The sequence below is a fragment of the Choloepus didactylus genome, chromosome 21 (assembly GCF_015220235.1).
Source record: "Choloepus didactylus isolate mChoDid1 chromosome 21, mChoDid1.pri, whole genome shotgun sequence".
Classification (NCBI taxonomy): Eukaryota; Metazoa; Chordata; class Mammalia; order Pilosa; family Megalonychidae; genus Choloepus; species Choloepus didactylus.
Genome location: NC_051327.1, coordinates 28,075,643 through 28,094,326, shown reverse-complemented (window position 1 = coordinate 28,094,326; position 18,684 = coordinate 28,075,643). Strand labels below are relative to the sequence as shown.

The 18,684-nt window shown below is 66.9% G+C and overlaps 3 protein-coding genes across 5 annotated transcripts; 2 read left to right on the top strand and 1 right to left on the bottom strand.

Annotated features, from left to right (window-relative positions):
• Positions 1 to 3: 3 nt before the first annotated feature.
• On the top strand, positions 4 to 2,560 carry TSR3 (TSR3 ribosome maturation factor). Of its 2 annotated transcripts, none has more exons than XM_037815460.1 (6): positions 4 to 185; positions 275 to 461; positions 854 to 1,047; positions 1,530 to 1,706; positions 1,840 to 1,903; positions 2,162 to 2,560. In XM_037815460.1, exons 1-6 carry the CDS (start codon positions 74 to 76, stop codon positions 2,337 to 2,339), a joined length of 912 nt encoding a protein of 303 aa, XP_037671388.1. In that variant the 5' UTR covers positions 4 to 73; the 3' UTR covers positions 2,340 to 2,560. The 2 variants fall into 2 exon arrangements, with proteins under 2 accessions (XP_037671388.1, XP_037671387.1); XM_037815459.1 differs by having other exon boundaries at positions 5 to 185; positions 275 to 482.
• Positions 2,561 to 3,132: 572 nt separating this feature from the next.
• Positions 3,133 to 16,070, bottom strand: BAIAP3 (BAI1 associated protein 3). 2 transcript variants are annotated; one of them, XM_037815436.1, is made up of 34 exons: positions 15,968 to 16,070; positions 10,782 to 10,920; positions 10,602 to 10,689; positions 10,439 to 10,534; positions 9,992 to 10,099; positions 9,429 to 9,488; positions 9,246 to 9,312; positions 8,971 to 9,172; positions 8,786 to 8,830; positions 8,613 to 8,690; positions 8,430 to 8,532; positions 8,225 to 8,332; positions 8,055 to 8,150; positions 7,855 to 7,958; positions 7,660 to 7,780; positions 7,369 to 7,493; positions 7,189 to 7,279; positions 7,010 to 7,066; positions 6,821 to 6,918; positions 6,684 to 6,735; positions 6,455 to 6,585; positions 6,199 to 6,322; positions 5,986 to 6,129; positions 5,803 to 5,883; positions 5,544 to 5,717; positions 5,387 to 5,455; positions 5,230 to 5,309; positions 5,042 to 5,150; positions 4,616 to 4,687; positions 4,334 to 4,414; positions 4,110 to 4,230; positions 3,906 to 4,029; positions 3,630 to 3,835; positions 3,133 to 3,558 (listed from the first exon to the last, which is right to left on the bottom strand). In XM_037815436.1, the coding sequence occupies exons 2-34, from the start codon at positions 10,910 to 10,912 to the stop codon at positions 3,455 to 3,457; spliced, it is 3,450 nt and encodes a 1,149-aa protein (XP_037671364.1). In that variant the 5' UTR covers positions 10,913 to 10,920; positions 15,968 to 16,070; the 3' UTR covers positions 3,133 to 3,454. The 2 variants fall into 2 exon arrangements, with proteins under 2 accessions (XP_037671364.1, XP_037671365.1); XM_037815437.1 differs by having other exon boundaries at positions 10,439 to 10,519.
• On the top strand, positions 14,404 to 16,791 carry LOC119517215 (basic proline-rich protein-like). The gene is made up of 2 exons (XM_037813780.1): positions 14,404 to 14,752; positions 15,311 to 16,791. Exons 1-2 carry the CDS (start codon positions 14,404 to 14,406, stop codon positions 16,789 to 16,791), a joined length of 1,830 nt encoding a protein of 609 aa, XP_037669708.1.
• Positions 16,792 to 18,684: the final 1,893 nt, after the last annotated feature.

Here is an 18,684-nt window from a genome sequence, read left to right as displayed (position 1 = left end):
CGCAGACTCCTCGCGAGTCTCGGCCGACGGCTGAGCGGGGCGATCGGCCGTCTTGGGGACCCGGGCCTCCGCCATGGGCCGCAGGAGGGCGGCGCGCGGGCCCGGCACCGAAGGTGGCCGCGCTCGGCGCGCCCAGGGCCGCTCCCTGGAGGCCTTCGCGGAGGAGGTCGGCGCCGCGCTGCGCGGTGAGTGGAGAGTGATCGGGAGAGCGGGGCCGGGGCCGGGGCCGGGGTCCCGCGCCTGAGGCCGCGTTCCCGTTTCTCTCCCGGGGCAGCGTCCGTGGAGCCCGACGCGGCCGAGGACGAGCCAGCGGGGCTGCCTTGCACGCTGGCCATGTGGGAACTGGGCCACTGCGACCCCCGGCGCTGCACCGGCCGCAAGCTGGCCCGCTTGGGCCTAGTACGCTGCCTGCGCCTGGGCCACAGGTTCGGCGGCCTGGTGCTCAGCCCCGCGGCGGCCCAGTACGTGTCCCCCGCAGACAGGTAGGCGCGGGGGGCCGGGGGAGGGGGCTTGGCACAGGGGCCTGCTCGGCCTGTACGGTCTTAACCAGCCGCCCAGTCTCTAGGGCAACACTCCTCTCCAGGCTCACTTATGTGTACTTGTTTATTGTTTCCTTGCCCCAAGACTGCCCCATGTAGGCAGGGAACTTAACTGTTTAGTTTGCGGTGCCTAGTCAGTCCTTGGGACATAGGGTCGCCACAATTTGTTTGTTGAATGAATTCGTGAGCGTGTGCCAGGTAACTCTGTCGGCTGACTCAGTAGCTCATGATATGTCGATGTCTTTGTGTGCCTGGTGAGACCCTCTGCCTGGGGTGCTGGTCCTGAGACTCTTACCCTCCGCTGATCCTGGTAGACAGCTGGTGGCACAGTCAGGGGTCGCTGTCATCGACTGCTCCTGGGCCAGGCTGGACGAGACGCCGTTTGGAAAGATGCGGGGAAGCCACTTGCGGCTGCTGCCCTACCTGGTGGCTGCCAACCCTGTGAATTATGGCCGACCCTGCAAACTGTCATGTGTGGAAGCTTTTGCTGCTACCTTCTGCATTCTGGGTGAGTGCTGGGGCCTTGGGTTTTCTGCCATGGGGCCCCAGGAGGACAATGAAGGGGTGCACAACAAGGCTGACAGACCAGGTTCTCAGTCCCTACTCCCACTGACTGGCCTCACCTCGGAGGGTGGGGTGGAGACCAAGGCAAGATAGGACGGCTGGCTGAGCTAATGCATGTGTTTGGGTCCTGATTGCCCTGGCATCAGGGCCCTGAAAATCCTCCCCAAGTATTGACTTGTTCCCAGAGCACCAAAACAGGAAGCTTGGTGAGATGTGGAGAGGGACCCAGTGGGCTTCAGAGTGGAGAAAGTGGCAAGTGTGTAGCTAGTGAGCAGGCCTGGGCTGTCCAGATAATAACCTGGTATTGGGAGGAACCTCTTGGTTACTTGGGACGCCATCAGCACCCAGCACCAGGTGTCATTGGGATATAATTGGGAGAGGGATCAGGGACATCTTTGGGTCTCCTGTCTGCTCCTGTCTGGTCAGGCTTTTCAGACCTGGCTGTCATTTTGCTGCGGAAGTTTAAGTGGGGCAAGGGCTTCCTGGACCTGAACCGCCAGCTCCTGGACAGGTATGCTGCCTGCAGCAGCCCGGAAGAGGTGCTCCAGGCCGAGCAGCTGTTCCTGGCCAGTGCCAAGGAGAGACCCAAGGAGGAGGAAATTGGTGAGACCTGGTACCAGTGGGAGCCCCCGCGAGGCTGCAGCCAGGGGAGGCCCCTTCCTGCTGCCACTGGCAGGGGCTGCGTCCCTCTCTGTGCTCACAGAGTCTCCTCCCTGTCCTTGTTCCCTTGGCTCAGATCCCTTTGACGTGGACTCAGGGCGGGAGTTTGCAAATCCCAACAGGCCAGTGGGCAGCACCCGGTAAGTCTGTGGCATCCCAGTTTGGTGATACTAGACCCCAGGCTCTCCTGGCCCCTGGCCGCTGCTGTGGTGTGGGGCCCTGGCCCACATGGCACCATGGTGATTTTAGGGAAGTCCCACTGGGTAGCTTAGGAGAGCATGGCACTTGTCTGCAGGCCTTTTCTTTGTAAATGTGTGCTCCTGCGGGTGATGCCCCCAGGGAGGGGCGCCTTGGGCTGGTTAGGGGTGAGAGTTTTAGGGAAACCCTGTCCATCCCAGGCTGCCCACAGACAGCAATGACAGTGACGAGGACGAGTCCGAGGAAGCAGAGCCCACCACTGAGAATGGAGGAAGCGGCAACAGCAGCCCCAGAAGGGATGAGAGGTGGGGTGAAGGGTTGGAGGCTAGTGCACCGGCAGAGGTTTGGAAAGGAATCAAGAGACGACAGAGAGACTGAGGATGCAGACGTGTGTATTGCTCGAAGCTGGGTGCAGAGGAAATCTGGAGAGGGCAGTGGGCAGCAGACATGTGGGACCCAGACAGCCTGGCAGCCTCAGTGCCTGCAGTTGCCAGCAGGGGTGGACTGGTCTCTCCTGACACTTTTGGCACTCTCACTCCAGGGCCTGCCTTGGAGCCCTCTCAATGAAGCTGGGGGTCAACAAGGAGACCAGCACATGAGGATGTGTTTCTTTGCACTTGGTTTTGGAGCTGTGGAGTGCTTGTGTGGGCATGTGCGCCCTTGTATGGAGGCAGGTAGTCGCCCCTGAAAGAAGTGGGGCAGCTGACCAGTGGGCAGGGAGCTCCTCATACTGACCCAACAGCCCCTGGAGAAATCCCAGCCTCACAGACAGAACTCAGGAGCACTGTTCTGGGCCTGCATGGGGTGTGGAGACCCATGGAACGCCTAGCCATCTGGGTGGAAGATTCTGGAGCCAGGCCCACCTCCCCACTATGTAGTGAGAACCCAGGAACGTTCACTTCTCCCTTCACCTGGGGGCCCCAGGAGCTGCTGCCCATCAGAGGTGGGGTTCAAATCCTGACCCCAGGTCCCCCTGCCTGCTTGGTGAGGGCTTGCCCTCCCCAGGGATGGAGCTTCCTCTAAGAGGGAGGTGTCTACCACGGCACCATTGGATCTGGGGAGTCGCCGTTCTCTGGCTGTTGACGCTGGGTACCAGTGTCTTGTTTTCTGCAGCACGTTGACCAGCATCCCAGGGTTCTACCCACCAGTGCTGGTACCCACCCCACCCCACCCCACCCCCTGCAAAAACCAGAAACATTTCCAAATGTGCCCTCTGTTCTCTGGGGGCAAAACCTCTGCTCAGGGCCTGCTGGTCTGGATCCGGCCCGCTGAGCCTGCAGTGGAGCAGCTGCCAGGCACCACCCAGTCTGCTGTCCAGGTCCACGTGGGGTGGGAGCTCATGGGCCCAGGGGGTTCATGGAGGACACAAAACCACATAGCCAGGGGCAGGCGGAAGCCACGGGTCCAGCCACTGCACGCAGGCCACACAGCGAGGAGGCTGCCACCAGCCCTGCCTGTACGGGCTGGGGGGCATGGTGAGGAACGATTGGGGCTCAGGCGTCCGCCTCCATGGATTTCTCCAGCTCCTTGAGCCTCTTGACGAATTCCTGCGCCTCCTTGCTGGGGCGGCCCTCCAGCATCCTCAGCGCCGACCGCACTGCCGGGAGGGGACAGCGTCTGGCCGGTGCCTGGGGCCCTCCGCCCCTGTCCCCGCGGGCGCGCACTCACCCTGGGCTCGGGGCCGGCGCAGGTGCAGGGTGACGGGCTCAACGGCCCTCGCGCCCCCTCCCACCGAGCTGCGGGCCACGCCGCTGACGGCCGCCAGGCCCAGGGCCGCCTCGCCCGCGAAGTCGTTGGCGGACAGCCAGTCGTGGTCCATGACGGTGAAGAGCGCGCAGGCGGCGCGGCGGCGGCAGGCCTCGGCGGGCACGGAGCTGCGGGCACACGGCGGTCACCGGGGCTGGGGGGGGGGGGTCGCGGGGGCGGGGGCGGGCCGGCACTCACAAGTGGAAGAGCTCGTCGAACACGGGCTGCAGCGTGCGGGCCTTGACCTGCGTCCTCTGGCTGCGGACCAGCGGGAAGAGGTGCGGCGGACCCAGCTCCACGATCACGAAGGGGTCGCTCAGTCCTGGGGGGCACCGCCGTGAGCAGCCGCCCCGCCCCCGCCCCCCCGGCGGCCCTGCCCGGCCCCGGCCCCGCCGCCCTCACCGTTGGCGTCGAGCGCGGGCAGGTCGGCGGCGCGCAGCACCTCCACCGCCAGCCGCTGCTCGGCCGCCTCGTAGTAGCAGCGCACGCTCAGGCGCCCGAACCGGTGCTGCTCCAGGGCGTGCTGCGGGGCGGGGCGCGGTGGGTGGGCGGGGCGCGCGCGGCGGGGGCGGGGCGGGGTAGGGTGTTTGAGCGCCAGGGCGCCTGCTCACACCTGACCACCCCACCTGCTTCAGCTTGTCTAGGTAAAACTGCTCGATGCACTCGCGAGTGGAGCATCTGTGCAGACGCAGCTCCTCCTCCAGCCTCTGCGGGGAGGGGTGGGGTCAGAGCACAGGCCCGGGGCTGCACCTAGATGACTCCTCGGGGCTGCCTGGAGGCCCCACGCGGTCCCGCTCCATCTCATGCCCGCGGAAATGGGCTAGCCGGCCCCCGCAGCCAGCGCAGGTGGCACTGAGTCCTTGGGGTGTGCACACACCCACGCCCACCCACCCCCAGCCCCACCTTACCTTGTAGCTGCCATCCCTCAGGCTCTCCAGGGGCAGGCCCTGGCCCTCCGCATGGAAAAAGTTTACCAGGGCCTGAGGCAGGCAAAGCAGGGAGGGGACGTTGGAGTGAGTGGGGTGTGCTGAGACCCGGGCACACAGACAGCTGCAGACACCCCACTTCAAGAGAGCCTCAAGCAGCCCTGTGGGGGGTCTTGGGATCCCTGAGCAGAGCCCTGTTCCCACCTCTGGGGCACAGCTGAACCTCCCAGGAAGCTGGGGAAGACGCAGGCGCCTGAGGCCACGCACGTAACGGTGGCCCGGGTGCTGCTAATGCAGGGGGTTGCTGGGGAGGAAGTGGCACCAGGGCGAGTCCTGCCACCCAGGTAGGGAAGGCCGGGCACCCCGGCAGGGGCCGGCAGGGCCCAGGGAGCTCCTTCCAGGGCCTACCTCCAGTGTGAAGTGGAAGCGGCCGTAGAAGGCAGCAGAGGCATCCTGGTGGGAGCCCAGCGCCTGCAGGATGGCCTGCAGCAGCAGCTCCCAGAGGGCCTCCAGCACCCTGCAGGGGCACCGGGTGTTTGGGACCACCCCCGGGCTGGCTCTGGCCCTCCCTGCCCACCGGCCCACCCAGGACCCACCTGCTCAGGTTCTCCTTGGCCAGCGAGGCATTGAACAGGGCCAGCTTCTCATCCAGGTACTTCAGGAGCGGGGCTACGGCCTGCGGGCAGGGCTTCTCAGGGCCGGCCAGAGCCGGGACCCCCCTGCCCCGTCCTCCCGCTCGGCCCAGGCACTCACCTCGTCGTTGTGGATGGAGTCCGGAGACAAGCTGACGTGCTGCACATACTTCCTGATGTCGCCCACCATCTGTGGGGGGAGTGCTCGGCCCGCAACCCGGCCAAGGACAGGCCCCCCACGGCCCAGACAACCCCCAGGCCGCCGCCCTCCCACCCACCTTGGAGGTCAGGTGCGCGGTCACGGTGCGGGCCTCCCGCTGCAGATCCTCCTCCAGGGCCTGCGAGCAACTGAGCAGGGGGCGTGGGAGGCCCCCCTCGGGCCCCGCCAGGCCCCGCAGCACCTGCCCGGCTGCCTTGCGCACGAGCTCCATGTCATTGAGAACCACGCAGAGCTGGGGGGTGGCCAGACAGGCTGAAGGGTCCATGGGTCTCCGTGGTGGCCCGGCCCCCCGCCCACCTGCCAGCTCACCCACTCACCGCCTCGCTCACGGCCGCAGGCCGCGCATCTGCCTTCTTGCGGAGCAGGTCCGTGTAGAAGAGGACCACCTCACACGTGTCCTGGGGTGGGAGACGGGGAGGGGTACCGTGGGCCACCCCTGGCCCCAGTGCCCCTCCTGGCCTCTGCCCTCCCCCTGACCTGCACCCCCCGAGCAGACACACCTGGCTGAGCTGGGTGCCCAGGGCCTGGGCCTGGGGCGGGTCTGGCCACGCCAGGCGGGTCCATAGCTCCTGGATGTAGCTGAAGCAGAGGCTGGCGGTGGCCGCAGAGCTGCTGTGCTTGGAGGAGGTGTCCACTGCTTCCAGCTGCAGGCAGGGGCAGCCAGGTCGCTGGGGGTCCAGGACCAGCCCCAGCTCGTGGGGGGGGGCACTCACCGTGTCCACGTCCACGGCTCCCTGAAGCCGCCACTTGGCCTGGTCCCGCAGCACCTGCAGCCAGAACTTCACAGCGGGCAGGAACAGGTCGTGGATGCCAGCCAGGGCCAGGGAGTGGCCATCCCTGCAGCAGGGGGCCGGTCAGAGCTCACCGCATCCCGGCACCTAGGGCCAGCGAGCGCCCCAGTTCCCAGCCTAAGGGGCTGCCTGGGAGAGCCTCCCCTGGGGGTCCTGGGGGCAGGGAGGGGGCACCCACCGGCCCGGGCTGCTGCTCCAGAGGCACCGGGTATCGGCCAGGGTCAGGTAGAGCTCCAGGAGCCCCGTGGCTGCCTCGAGGGTCATGTTGGGGTGCAGCTCCTCCATCAGCACCCTTGCCTCCTCAGCCACCTGCCCAGGAGGCAGCGACAAGGACACCCGGCCCTTCCCACTTGGGGTGCCCTCCCCTCCCCATGCCCAGCAGGCGGCCAGGCCAGGGGCCTCCTCACCAGACGCTCCAGCTGCCGGAAGGTGAGAGTGAAGACGTCGACCTGGAGGATGCTGCAAAGGACCCGCCTCAGCCACCTGCCCCCAGGGCCGGCCCTTGTGGGGAGGGGCTGGGGGAAGGAAGAGTCGCGGTGCCCACCTGTGGAACAGGCTGGCATAGACGCCGTGGCAGGACTGCAGGTCCTCATAGATGGTGTCGGCCAGCTCGATGAGCCCTGAGAGGCGCTGCAGCCCGGGCTGCAAGGGGCTGCTGCTCGTTCTGTCCTCACGTCCCACACACCGTGCCCACGGCCACCCCACCCACGGCCACGCCCTGCCTGAGCCGCACCTGCTCGCGAGGGCTCTTGGCATTTAGGAGCCTGTCGTACCACTCGGAGTTGCCCCTCTGCGACAGATGCCACCAGAAGCAGCGTGTTGGGTAAGAGGGAAAGGGGACAGCCAGCAGGTAGTGTCAGGTGAACAGTGACTGGGTGTGGCTGCTGGGTCTGGGGCGGCCAACTCACATACCTTCAGGGCCGCGGTGATGTCCATGTTGAGCTCCGTCTCGAATGGGCAGCTCTTGGAGCAAGGCCGGAACTGCTGCAGCTTGCAGAGACACCTGGGGCAAGGGGCCGCCCGCTGGCCGGGGTCCACGCCACCCGGCCCCTCCACCCCCACCCGGGCCTCGGCTGCACTGGCAGCACCCACCTCAGCAGCAGCTCCAGGCGGTGGATGGCGGTGCTGTTGGTGGCCGGGAAGTAGTCACGGAGCTGGCGCAGCAGCCGCAGCCCGAACTCAGAGAAGGCCGAGAAGCTGTTGGCCAGGCTCTGCTCCTGGGGACAGGGTGCTTGGCCGAGCCGAGGACCCCACGGCCAGTGGCCACAGCCCACCCTGCACAGTGCCCCTTGGCCAAGCCAGGCCCCAGGGCCTCTGCATGGCTGCTCCCTCCGCCCTAGGTGCGCCCCGTCCCTCCCAGCTCATTGTCCACTTGTCGCCCACCTGCTCCGGGGGCAGTGAGGCCACCTCCTCCCAGTGGGCCTGCAGGTCGCCCAGCAGCCCGAGCAGGTAGCCGTAGTCCAGGCTGCAGGTCTGATGGTGGCGGCTGCTGACCTCCCAGTGCCTGCGGGCAGTGCCGGATCGGGGCAGTGAGGGCCAGCCCAGGCCCTGTCCACCCACCCCCGGGCGCCCACTCACAGCAGTGCCAGCTGCAGGGGCGACAGGTTGCCCTGGGCGCCGTGCAGACAGAGGAGGGTGGTGGCCGGCCCACTGAGATCCCCGCGCCAGCTGCTCGTGTCGGGCTGGGAAGGAGCTGCGCATGAGCGGGGGCTGCCAGGGTGCCTGTCCGGCTGACCGGACAGCCCACTCGCCCCACCGCAGGCCCCCAGATGCACCACCTCCTGGGTGCGGTGCTCGAACTGCAGCAGGTGGCCGAAGAGCAGCTGGTAGGACAGGAAGCCGGAGCGCCCGAGCTGGCCCATGGTTGTGGCCCTCTGCAACGCAGACCTGCCCGGTCACAGCGCGGCCCAGTGCCCTGCGGGGGCTGGGGGCTCGCTGCGGCGCCCACCTGCGTGGTGATGAGCTTGAGGACCAGGTGGCAGTCGCCCTGCACGCGGGAGGCGCTGGAGCGCGGTTCCAGCTTGAACCAGCGGTCAACACCGGCCACGGGCACCTCCTGGGGGGCCGGGGCAGGGGTCAGACCTTGCTACGTTGCCCCAGGCAGGCGGGGCACCCCCACAGCACATGAATACAGCCCCCGGCGGCCCACTCACACGGACAGGGAGGTTGAGGCACCCGAGGAAGTCGTCGGGGTGGTCCTCACTGGGGCCCGCCGCCCCGTTTGCCCGGGCCGACTTGACGATCTGCTTGAAGTACCTGGACACGGCGTGGTGGGCATCACGCCCGGGCCCACCTGGCTGAGCCGCAGGATGCCATGGCAGGGGACACCCGCCTACCTGCCCACACCCTTGAGGCCGATGACCTCGTTCAGCTTCCTGCAGGCTTCCACTAGGGACACGTCATCGTCGTGGTCCCTGGGGGCAGGCAGGGTCCTGGCTGGCTGGGAGCCCCTGGCCGGCCTGAGCCCCCACTCCCAGGGCAGCACTGCGCGCCCCTGCCACGGCCATACCAGATGTCCAGGTGCAGCTGGTCAGTGCCAACGTCCTCGATCTCGCTGCCAAGGGGGACAAGGGGCAGGTCAAGCCGACTGCCGCCCCCTCCCCGAGCCTCGGTTTCCTCCTTGGGACCAGCCCCCGCCTCAGCACCCATGTGCACACCCGGGACCGGCCTGCCCCAGCCGCTGAGGGCCCTTACAAGAGGAAGTGCTCCTCCCAGACGGGGTTCAGGGTGCTGCTCTTGACTTCGGTGACCTGGATGCACTTGGCGGGCAGTGGGTCCCGGCCGCCGCGCTTGCTGCCCTTCCGGAAGCCGAAGCGCTGCTCCTTCTGCTCACCCGGCTCCCGTGGGGCGCCCGAGGCCGGCAGGATGCCCAGCATGCAGTACGGGTCGCTGAAGCCTGGGACACGCCGGTCCCCTCAGCTGCCGGCCATGCCCACCCCGCCCAGGTCCCGGGCGGCATCCCCACTCACCGTTGGGGTCTTTGGCCAGCAGGTTCTTGGCGCGCATGACTGACACTTTGAGGGCGTATGTGGGGGCCTGCGGGGTGGGGGCACTCAGTGCGGAAGTGGCCCGGGCCGCCCACCCCACCACCACCCTGAGGCCCCCACAGGGTAGTTGATGGGGGTGCAGGCGTCTGCCTGTCGTGGCCTCACCTTGGCCTTCCGCACGCGCTCGACGGCCTCAGCGTGCTCCTCGGGGCTGGTGCCGAACACCTGAGGGGTGGGCAGGTGTGAGGACCCAGGTGCCCCCGAGGCGGGGCTGGAAAGAGCAGCTGGAGGGTCTGTGCCGAGGGGGTGTGTGTGCAAATGCACCCAGAGCTGTGTGCTGAGGAGGTGGGTGTGCAAATGCAGGCTGCGGGGAGCAGCGGGAGCTCACAGCTCACAGGTGAGGGAAGTGACCTGCCTGAATCTAAATGTGCATCTGTGCTGTGAGTCTTCTTGCATCTGTGTGTGTGTCTGCTTCTTTGTCCTTCCTTCTACCCTGCTCTGTGGGTGTCGTGTGTCTGTCCACCAGTGAGTGTCTGTTCTTCCACCTGTGTCCATTGGGTCTCTCCACTGGACTGCCCGTCTCTGTCCATCAGCCTGCGTGTCTGCCTGGATTATCTGTGCCTGTGTACAGAGCACCTGTGTTTTTACATCTGTGGGGCGGGGGGCACATGCGAGTGTTGGGGGCAATGGTGATGCCGCCATGGGGGCGGGTGGGGCAGAGGGCTCACCTGGTGGAGGTAGGCCAGCAGGGCATCCTCGTCGTCCACCTGCTCAGGGCCCATTGTCCCCGCGCGGTGGATGACCGTGTACACGGCCTCCTCGTAGAGCATCTCCACCTGGGGGGGCGGGGAGCAGGCCCTGAGCCCGGCGCCCCGGCCCATCTGCGGCAGCCCCTGCTGGCTGAGCAGCCGCGGGCCCTGGCCGTGGCGGCGGGTCTCAGGCTCCCGGGTCAGCGTCCCCTGCGTGTCCAACCCCAGCCCTGCCCAGCTCGTCCCTGCCCCAGGGCCTTTGCACCTGCCGGGCTGTGGCCTGGCGGCTCCTGCTCACCCCACCTCCACCGGGAGGCCGCCCCGCCCCCTGGCCCGCCCCCCGCCCGGCCTCTGGGCCCGCCCCGCCCCCTGGCCCTCCTGCTGCAGGTGCCGGGGGACCCGAGTTCGAGCCCCAGTGCCCGTTACCTCCTCCGGGGTGAGAGCGCCCGGGCCGCGGTCGGGGTCCACGGGCTCGGCGGGGGCGGGCGAGCCGCTGCGCAGGAGGACCTGCAAGGAGGGGCGCTGCGGGGCGTCTCCCGAGGGCCCGGGCCGGGGCGCGCCGCGGGGGCGGGGGGGGACCCCTCCTCACCTCGGGACCCGGCGGCCGCGGGCGGCCCTCGCCCTTCCGCAGGAGGACGCGCACGCGGGCGAAGAACTCGGCGCCGTCCCCCGGCTTCCTGCGGGGCAGGCCGGGCGCAGGTCACGGCCCTGCGGGGCTCGCGGCTCGCGGGCGGGGACGCGGCTGGGCGCGGGGGCCCCGGGCACTCACCGGGCTGCCGCGGGGGGCCCCTGGGCGTCGGCGCCCGCGCCCCCCGCCTCCTCCTCGGGCCTGCGGCGGAAGGGCGGGCGGCCCTGCACCTGCCTGAGCACGCTGCTCCTGAAGTCCAGCAGGCTCGACATGGCGGCGGCTGCGGCAGAGGGCGGGTGGCGGCTCGCGCGCTCCCTCGTTCACACATCCATCGGCTCACTCCGTCATTCATTCACTCACTTTATTCGCTCGCTCACTCACTCACTCGTTCACACATCCATTGGCTCACTCTGTCATTCATTCACTCACATTACTCGCTCGCTCACTCGTTCACACATCCATTGGCTCACTCCGTCATTCATTCACTCACATTACTCGCTCGCTCACTCGTTCACACATCCATTGGCTCACTCCGTCATTCATTCACTCACATTACTTGCTCGCTCACTCACTCGTTCACACATCCATTGGCTCACTCATTCATTCACTCACATTATTCACTCAGTCACTTGTTCACACATCCATTGGCTCAGTCATTCATTCACTCACATTATTTGCTCATTCACTCATTCACACATCCATCAGCTCACTCAGTCATTCATTCACTCACATTACTTGCTCAGTCACTCCCTCGTTCACACATCCATCGGTTCACTCAGTCATTCATTCACTCACTTTATTCACTCGCTCACTCACTCACTCGTTCACACATCCATTGGCTCACTCTGTCATTCATTCACTCACTTTATTCGCTCGTTCACACATCCATTGGCTCACCCAGTCATTCATTCACTCACATTACTCGCTTGCTCACTCGTTCACACATCCATTGGCTCACTCCGTCATTCATTCACTCACATTACTTGCTCGCTCACTCACTCGTTCACACATCCATTGGCTCACTCATTCATTCACTCACATTATTCACTCAGTCACTTGTTCACACATCCATTGGCTCAGTCATTCATTCACTCACATTATTTGCTCATTCACTCATTCACACATCCATCAGCTCACTCAGTCATTCATTCACTCACATTACTCGCTCAGTCACTCCCTCGTTCACACATCCATCGGCTCACTCAGTCATTCATTCACTCACATTACTCGCTCGCTCACTCCCTCGTTCACACATCCATTGGCTCACTCATTCACCCATCCATTTGTTCTTTCAGTCATTCATTCATTTGCTTATTCATTCACTCACTCATTCACTCACTCATTCGCTTATGCATTCACTCATTCATTCACCCACTCACTCCCTGGCGTTGTCAGGCTCCCCCAACAATCACAGGTCACTTGCAGCTATTAAGAGCCCTCCTGCCCAACTCCAAGTGGCAGACGGGGGGTGCGGGTGTGGGACATCAAGGTGATTCCCGAGTGAGTGGATCCCCCCACGGCAGGGGCAGGGAGAGGCAGCAGGCAGGCAGGGGCAGCTCTGGGGAGGCTGCTGGCAGACGCTGGGGGTCCACTCACCCCTGGACTGTGCTGGGCACCCAGGGAGGCCCTGTGGACCCCAGGCCAGACCCCACCTCTGGGCAGCAAGTCCCACGTCATCTCCCTAAGTCTCCATGTCTTTGCTGGCAAAGTGAGGGTGCCCGGCAGTGGGGCCTTAGAGATGCCATGGAGGACGCAGATAAAAGGAACCAGAAGCCCCCACCCAGGGCCCCGGGGCGTCACTAGGAGGGGGTGTGTGCCACACTCCATGGCCCCCCACCCCACCTGGGGTCCTAGGACAGGGGGACAAGAAGTGACTGCCCTTCCTGAGGGCTTTGCTGCGGGGCAGCACTGCCCAGCTCCCCAGGGCCCATGGCTCACCCTGGGGCCCAAGTAGGCCAAGGGCTTGCCCCTCCCCAGACCCCCTCTGCAGGCAGCCAAAGGGGGACAGCGACATCGCTGGGCCCCAGGCACCCCTGCATCCCCAGAGGCAGCAGCAGGACCCGCCCATCTTGACAGGGGACCACACCCATGGCCAGGGGCAGGTGTCAACACCCCGTCCTCACCCCTCTGGGTGGCTCACAGTCCCAGGGCAGTGGGCAGTGTGAGTAAGGAGGGGGTGGCGCCCCCATCAAGCAGAGCCGGGTGCCAGCACCCCAGCCACACACTGTCATGGCAACAGGGCCAGTGGAGAACCTGGCCTGGGGGTTCAGCCAGGCGAGTCTGCGGCCCTGGGGGAAGGGGTACAGGGAGGAGGCGGAGCCAGGGACCCCAGCAGTCGGAGCCCCTTCCTTACACAGTGGCACCCGGCACCCTTCTCTCCCCTGCTGTGTCTCCCCTCTCATCTGCCCGTGTCAGGGGGGAGGTTGGCTCATGAACCCACAGATCTCCCTGGTGGGGGCTCAGTTTCCTCTGACACCCCAGGAGACAGCAACTGAGATGCTGCAGTCTCCCGAGCGACCCTGCCAGGGCATCCCGCTTTCCTCTCAGGTCATGCTACAACCCCTGCCCTGTGCCTCCTCCAGACACCCCCAGGGTGGACCCCTTGCTTCCCTGCTGACAAAGGGCAAAGTGAAGAGCCCCAGCCCAGGCCCCCTCCACCACAGGACACGCCATGCTCCCACCGCCCCCTGGAGCCACAGGGGGTTCCCGTGGCCCCTGCCCCCCTTACTTGCACCTGCGCCCGTCCACCGATCGAGGGGTCCCAGGGCCAGGCTGCTGCTACCTGCTCTTCCCCAAACAGGGAGACAGGGGCTTGCGGGGGCCCAACAACTGGCCCAGGACCAGGCAGGCAGTTGAGGGGGGCATGCAGGTTGGGGGTGCCCCAGGCCACCCCACTGGGACCACTCCCCACCTGGACCAGCCTCCTTTCCCCACCCTCTCCTTGGGTGCACCCCGTACTCCATGGGGGGGGGGGCTGGTCATTCCCTCAGGGCTCCCAGCTGGGCCCCTGTCTTGCTCCTGGTGGTCTGGACATCCCACCGCCCCTCACCAGCTCCCAGGCCTCTTCCCCGACACCCCACCCTGGACCTGGCAAGCCTGGGGGCGGGGGCGTCTGACCTGGCTAGAACTAGAGCTTGGATGGGAAGTGGGCGAGGGGCAAGGGCAAGCGGCTCTACACCCTAGGAGCGGTCGGACATAGGGCCCTACCTCCAAATCCAGCAGGGCCTCCTGCTGGGAGACACCCCCCAAAGACGGGGGGTCAGCAGGCTGGCACAAAGCTTCTGGAAACAGCCGCCCCCACAGCTTGCGTGTGGCCCCCGGGGGACAGGCGTCACAAGACCCCCCCTTCCCCTCTCGGGCTGAGCAGAAGAGGCCACCCCCCCCAGCCCCCCAAAGCCAGTGGAGCAGCCGCTGCTTGAGCCGTTGCCAGGGCAACAGCCAGCCGCCTCTGCATGCGACAGGGGCTATGGGGGCTCATGGTCCCAGAGACAAATGTGACGCAGGAGCCGAGAGGCCTGAGCCACAGGGACAAGGGGGGCAGGGTGTCTGTGTGAACAAAGGCTGTAAGGGGTGCAGACCCCCTCCCGGCAGTTCCCACCCACCGTCTCACCTGATGAACCTCAGACCAGCCCGAGAGAAGGGGCTCTGCCCAGGACCCCGTCTTGGATGTGGAAACAAAGGCACCCAGCACCCAGCTCCCGGGAGGCCCTGGCCAGCCCGATGCTGACCACAGCTTGTCCCCCCTTCCCTTGCCATGGCGAGGATGGAGCAGCGGTGCCACCCCCACCAAGCTGTCCATGAGACGGTCCAGGAACCCCTCCAGCTCCCCGGAAACCCCACACCGCCTGGGCAGCTGATACCCCCTGTGCCCAACAGCCTGGACGCCTATGATCCTGGCCCAGCCCGGGGCGGGCGTGTGACTGTCCCCCATGGACTGGTTGTCTGGGGCCCCTGTAGTGAGCCAGGGGACCTCCCCCCATCTACCAGCTGGGCTCAGGGGCCAATCCTGCATCAGCTCTCGCTGTCCCTGTCCCTTCTGGGTTTAGCCAGTGGCACAGAGCAGGATGTGACCACATCCCCATCACACCTCGGCCCCCTGGGCCAGAACCACCGTGAGCAAAGGGCCACCGGGCTTGGGGCAAGGTGACCCTGAGTCTGGGGGCAGCTGAGCCTGGCGGGAAAGCTAGACCTGCTCCTCCAGAAACACCGGAAGGACGAGGGGGAGGGGGTCTCTTGTCTCACTACGGTCCCTGGGACATGGGGCTTGGGCAGGAGTGGGGGCAGTGTGGCCGGACATCCAGCTCCACGCTGGCTCTCCATGACCCCCTCTTGGTCTTCTCTCCTCTTCCCTGCCTGGCCCCCTTCTTGGACCCCTCACACTGGATGCCTGGGTTTCCAGCTCTCATCTCCCCCTGGCCCCAGACAGGGCTCCCTTGCACGGAGTGGGGTGCCAAAGGCTGAATGCAAATAACCGATGTGCCTGCTAAGGGGGCTGCTCCCTGGGGCCCCATCCCAACCAATGGGGTGGGGTGGGAATCTGCATTTTTACCAGCTCTGCAGGTGCACCCAGAGCTCCTTGAGGCCAGAGGCCAGCTGAAAAGGGCCAGCTAGATGCTTCTAGAACGAATGTCCAGGTCCCAGGTACTTCTTCGGAGCCACACCTTCCCCAGCCAGCTCGGCACCCCCCTTACCTGCCTTACTCACCTCTGCGCACCGCGGTGTCCCCCTCCCACTGCTGCTCCCGGAGGCGCCCAGCCCCTCCCTCCAGCCCCTCCCTTCTCCGTGGTCCCGAGGCGGTGGGGACACGCGGGAGCCCCCTCCCCTCCCGGTCTGTCGCAGTCTCCGGCCATCATTGGAGGACGGGGGCGTGTGCTTTGAACCCCCGCGTGCCCCTCCCCAGCTCCCCGCCCCCGAGCCCCGCAGGAGCCCCCACGGCTGTGGGATTTCCATCCCCCGGCGGGCACGGGGCTCGCACTGGAGGGATTTCAGTCAGACTTCGGGAGGAACTTCCCGGGAGAGGCTCGGAGGGACTCGGGACGCGGGGGTCTCCGGGGGGCGGCTCTCGGCGGGCTGGAGTCCGGGGGCGGTGGTCGCCGGGGCCCGCGCGCCCCGCAGCAGGGAGGTCGGGTCCCCGTCCTCGCCCCGCCTCCTCCTGGCTCCCCGACCCCCGCCAGCCTCAGTGTCCCCGCGCCGAGGGCGCTTCTTCGCCACTTTCGCGTCGCCGCCGGCCTCGGGGACCCGCCCCGGAGCCCCCGGGTCCGCGGCCGGCGCAGCGCAGGGCGGGGGGCGGCGCCCGTCGGGCCGGGGTCGCGGGGCCAGCGACTCACCGGGGGCCGGGCCCGCTCCCGCCTGGCTGGGCCGCGGGGCTCGGGGGGCGCCGCGTCGGGCTCGGGCTCCGGAGACGCCGAGGCACAGGCGCCCGCTCCCGCCGACGACTGAGGACCGCGGGCCCGCGCGGCCCGCCCCGCGCTCGCCCCGCCCACGAACTCGCCCCGCCCCGCGCTCGTCCCGCCCACGAGCTCGCCACGCCACGCCCACGAGCTCGTCCCGTCACGCCCCGCCCACGAGCTCGCCACGCCCACGAGCTGGCCCCGCCCACGAGCTCGCCACGCCCCGCCCCGCGCTCGCCCCGCCCACGCGCTCGCCCCCGCCCACTCCCCGGCCCGCGCCCACGCGCCGCGCCGCCCCCAGCGCCCCCACCGCCGGGGGTCGGGCCGGGGTCCTCCTCTCACCCCAGGGTCCGGCCAGGACCCCCGCGGGCCGCGCTCGCCCTCCCGGGAGGGGGTTGCGGGTCCGCCCATGGGGCTTCTCCCCGGGGCCCCGCCGCCGCGGCCCTGTCCGCACCCTGCGGGCGTTTTGCAGGCGACCACCGTGTCGGAGCCTCGGTTTGGGGTCACGGAGCAGCTGGGGGTCTCCGCCGCGCCCGGGCCCTTCCCGCCCTGCTCTGGCTGCGTGGCCGCCTCCGCCGCCTCAGCCGCAGCTCCCGGGGTTGCGGGCGCAGCTCGGCTGGAGTGATGGGGGGCGGAGGCGGTGGCCGGTGGCCGGGCGATGGGATGCTGGTCCGGGGATGCATTTTGAGAACCGGCTCCAAGCACCGCGTCGGGGCTGCCCAGCAGGTGCCCAGGCGTCCCTGTCTCCCAGCCTGCCCTGACTGGACACTGGGAGCCCCTGGGTCCTCTCAGGGGACACTTCTCTAATGGAGGGATTCTCGGCAGGCACAGAAAGCCAGGTCTGGAACCTTCTCGAGCTTGGCTGAGGGCCAAGGACCATCCATCCTGCGCAGGGCAGGTCAGCTGAGCCAAGGAGAGAACCCAAGGCCGGAACAGGCTTCCAGAAAACTCCATGCAGGGAGGGGGAGCCCATCTGTGAACAACTGCACAGGGTCCCAGCCTTCGATGGCCATTACCGGGCCACCAGCAGGTGGCCTGGCCACAGCCCCAGCCCAGGGAGGATGCAGGTGTCATCTCTCCTTGCCGGCAGTGCACTGCTCTGATGGGGCCACAGTGTGTCCTGGCAGGACGGGAACAGGACTGCAAGGTGGGGGAGGAGGGGAGAGCGGCAAGGAGGGGTCACAGGACCTCAAGGTGTTGTGGGGGGGACTGCTGGGAGAGGGGAGAGACAGGACGGCAAGGTCCTGCACAGTGGGCTCCCCTGCAGGACCCCAGCCCCCAGGGCCATGGCCTCCCCCCAGCCCCAGCACATCCAGAGTCCTGGGGAGGGAGGCAGGAAAATTGTCAACTGCCTGGGTCAGGAGTGAGTCATGCGAGCAGGGAGGGGCCCTGGAACCTGTGCCCACCAGCCGCACTGAGGCTCCCCTCTAGAGGGGTCAGAGATCAGGGTGGGGGGAGCTAACGTCCCTCCACGGTGCTAATGCCCCCACCTGCTGCCCAGCGCCCCAGCCCTGCAGTCTTGCGTCAGGTTCTGCCAACCTGTTGGAACAAACACGGGCCTGGTTGCCATGGTGATCATAATGGCTTTGGGGTGAAGAGACTGCAGCTGCTGTAAACAGGAAGCTAGGAGGGGTGGCTGCAGGGGGAGGGTGCTCTACTCAGCCCCCTGGCCCGCCACCCCACCCCCTGCAGGGGGCCAAGGAGCTGGGGGTCAGTGGCCTCCCCAGGGCCCACAGAGGCACCAGCCCCGGACTCCACGGCTTGTTGGGGCTGGCAGGGCACTGCAGCCCGCTTGCAGCCCTTTTACAGGTAGGGAAAGAGAAGGCTTTTCCAGAGCCACGCTGCAATAGGCCTCAGTTTCCCCACACCTCTTCCCTCCTTCACAAATGTTTAGTAAGGGTTTGTTGAATGAATGAATGAACAAAGCGAATGAATCATGGTCCTTTGTGCTGACTGATACCGTTGTTCTCCTGGACCTGCTCCAAGTCCAGAGCCCTGGCCACCCCTGCCCGCCTCAGCTTCCCCCTCTATGAACGGGGTCAACAGCTGCGCCCACCCAGGGCTGCTGGGGACCTGGGTCCACCTCAGCACACAGCAAGCGCTCGTGGGTGCGGCTCTGAGGCCTCAGCCGACCCGCCCGTCAGGAACCGGGGTTCCTCTGCCTGGGAACCCAATGCCCTGGTGGACTGGCGGGGGTGGGGGCTCTTGCCTTCGGTGACTCGGTTTCTGCCTCCATGGCTGCGGGGTGGAAGCCATTCCCATCTGACCCCATCAGCCAGGAGAAAGGGCAAGGAAGGTAGGCTCCCCCCGCCCCCACCTGTGTCCCCAGACCTCACTCTGAAGGGGTCCCCTTGGTCCCCCGGCCCGGCCCCTCCTCCTGGCGGCAGCTCTGAGCAGTGGGGGCAGCTGCCAAACTCCGGGGACCGTGAGGGGACAGAGCAGGTGTGTGAAAGCACAAGATGCCCGGACGGGCTCCAGCCCAGGCTCGGCCACTTGTCCTGCCCGGCCGAGTCCGCACTCCCGGGGCTTTGGCTGGAGAGCGTCTGGCAGGTGGGAGAGTGGCCGTCCCCACTTAGGGCCAGGAGGAAACCCAGGCTCTGGCTTGGCTCGTCCGAACCGCCCGCGGAGTGTTCAGCAGCTCGTGCCCGGGGCAG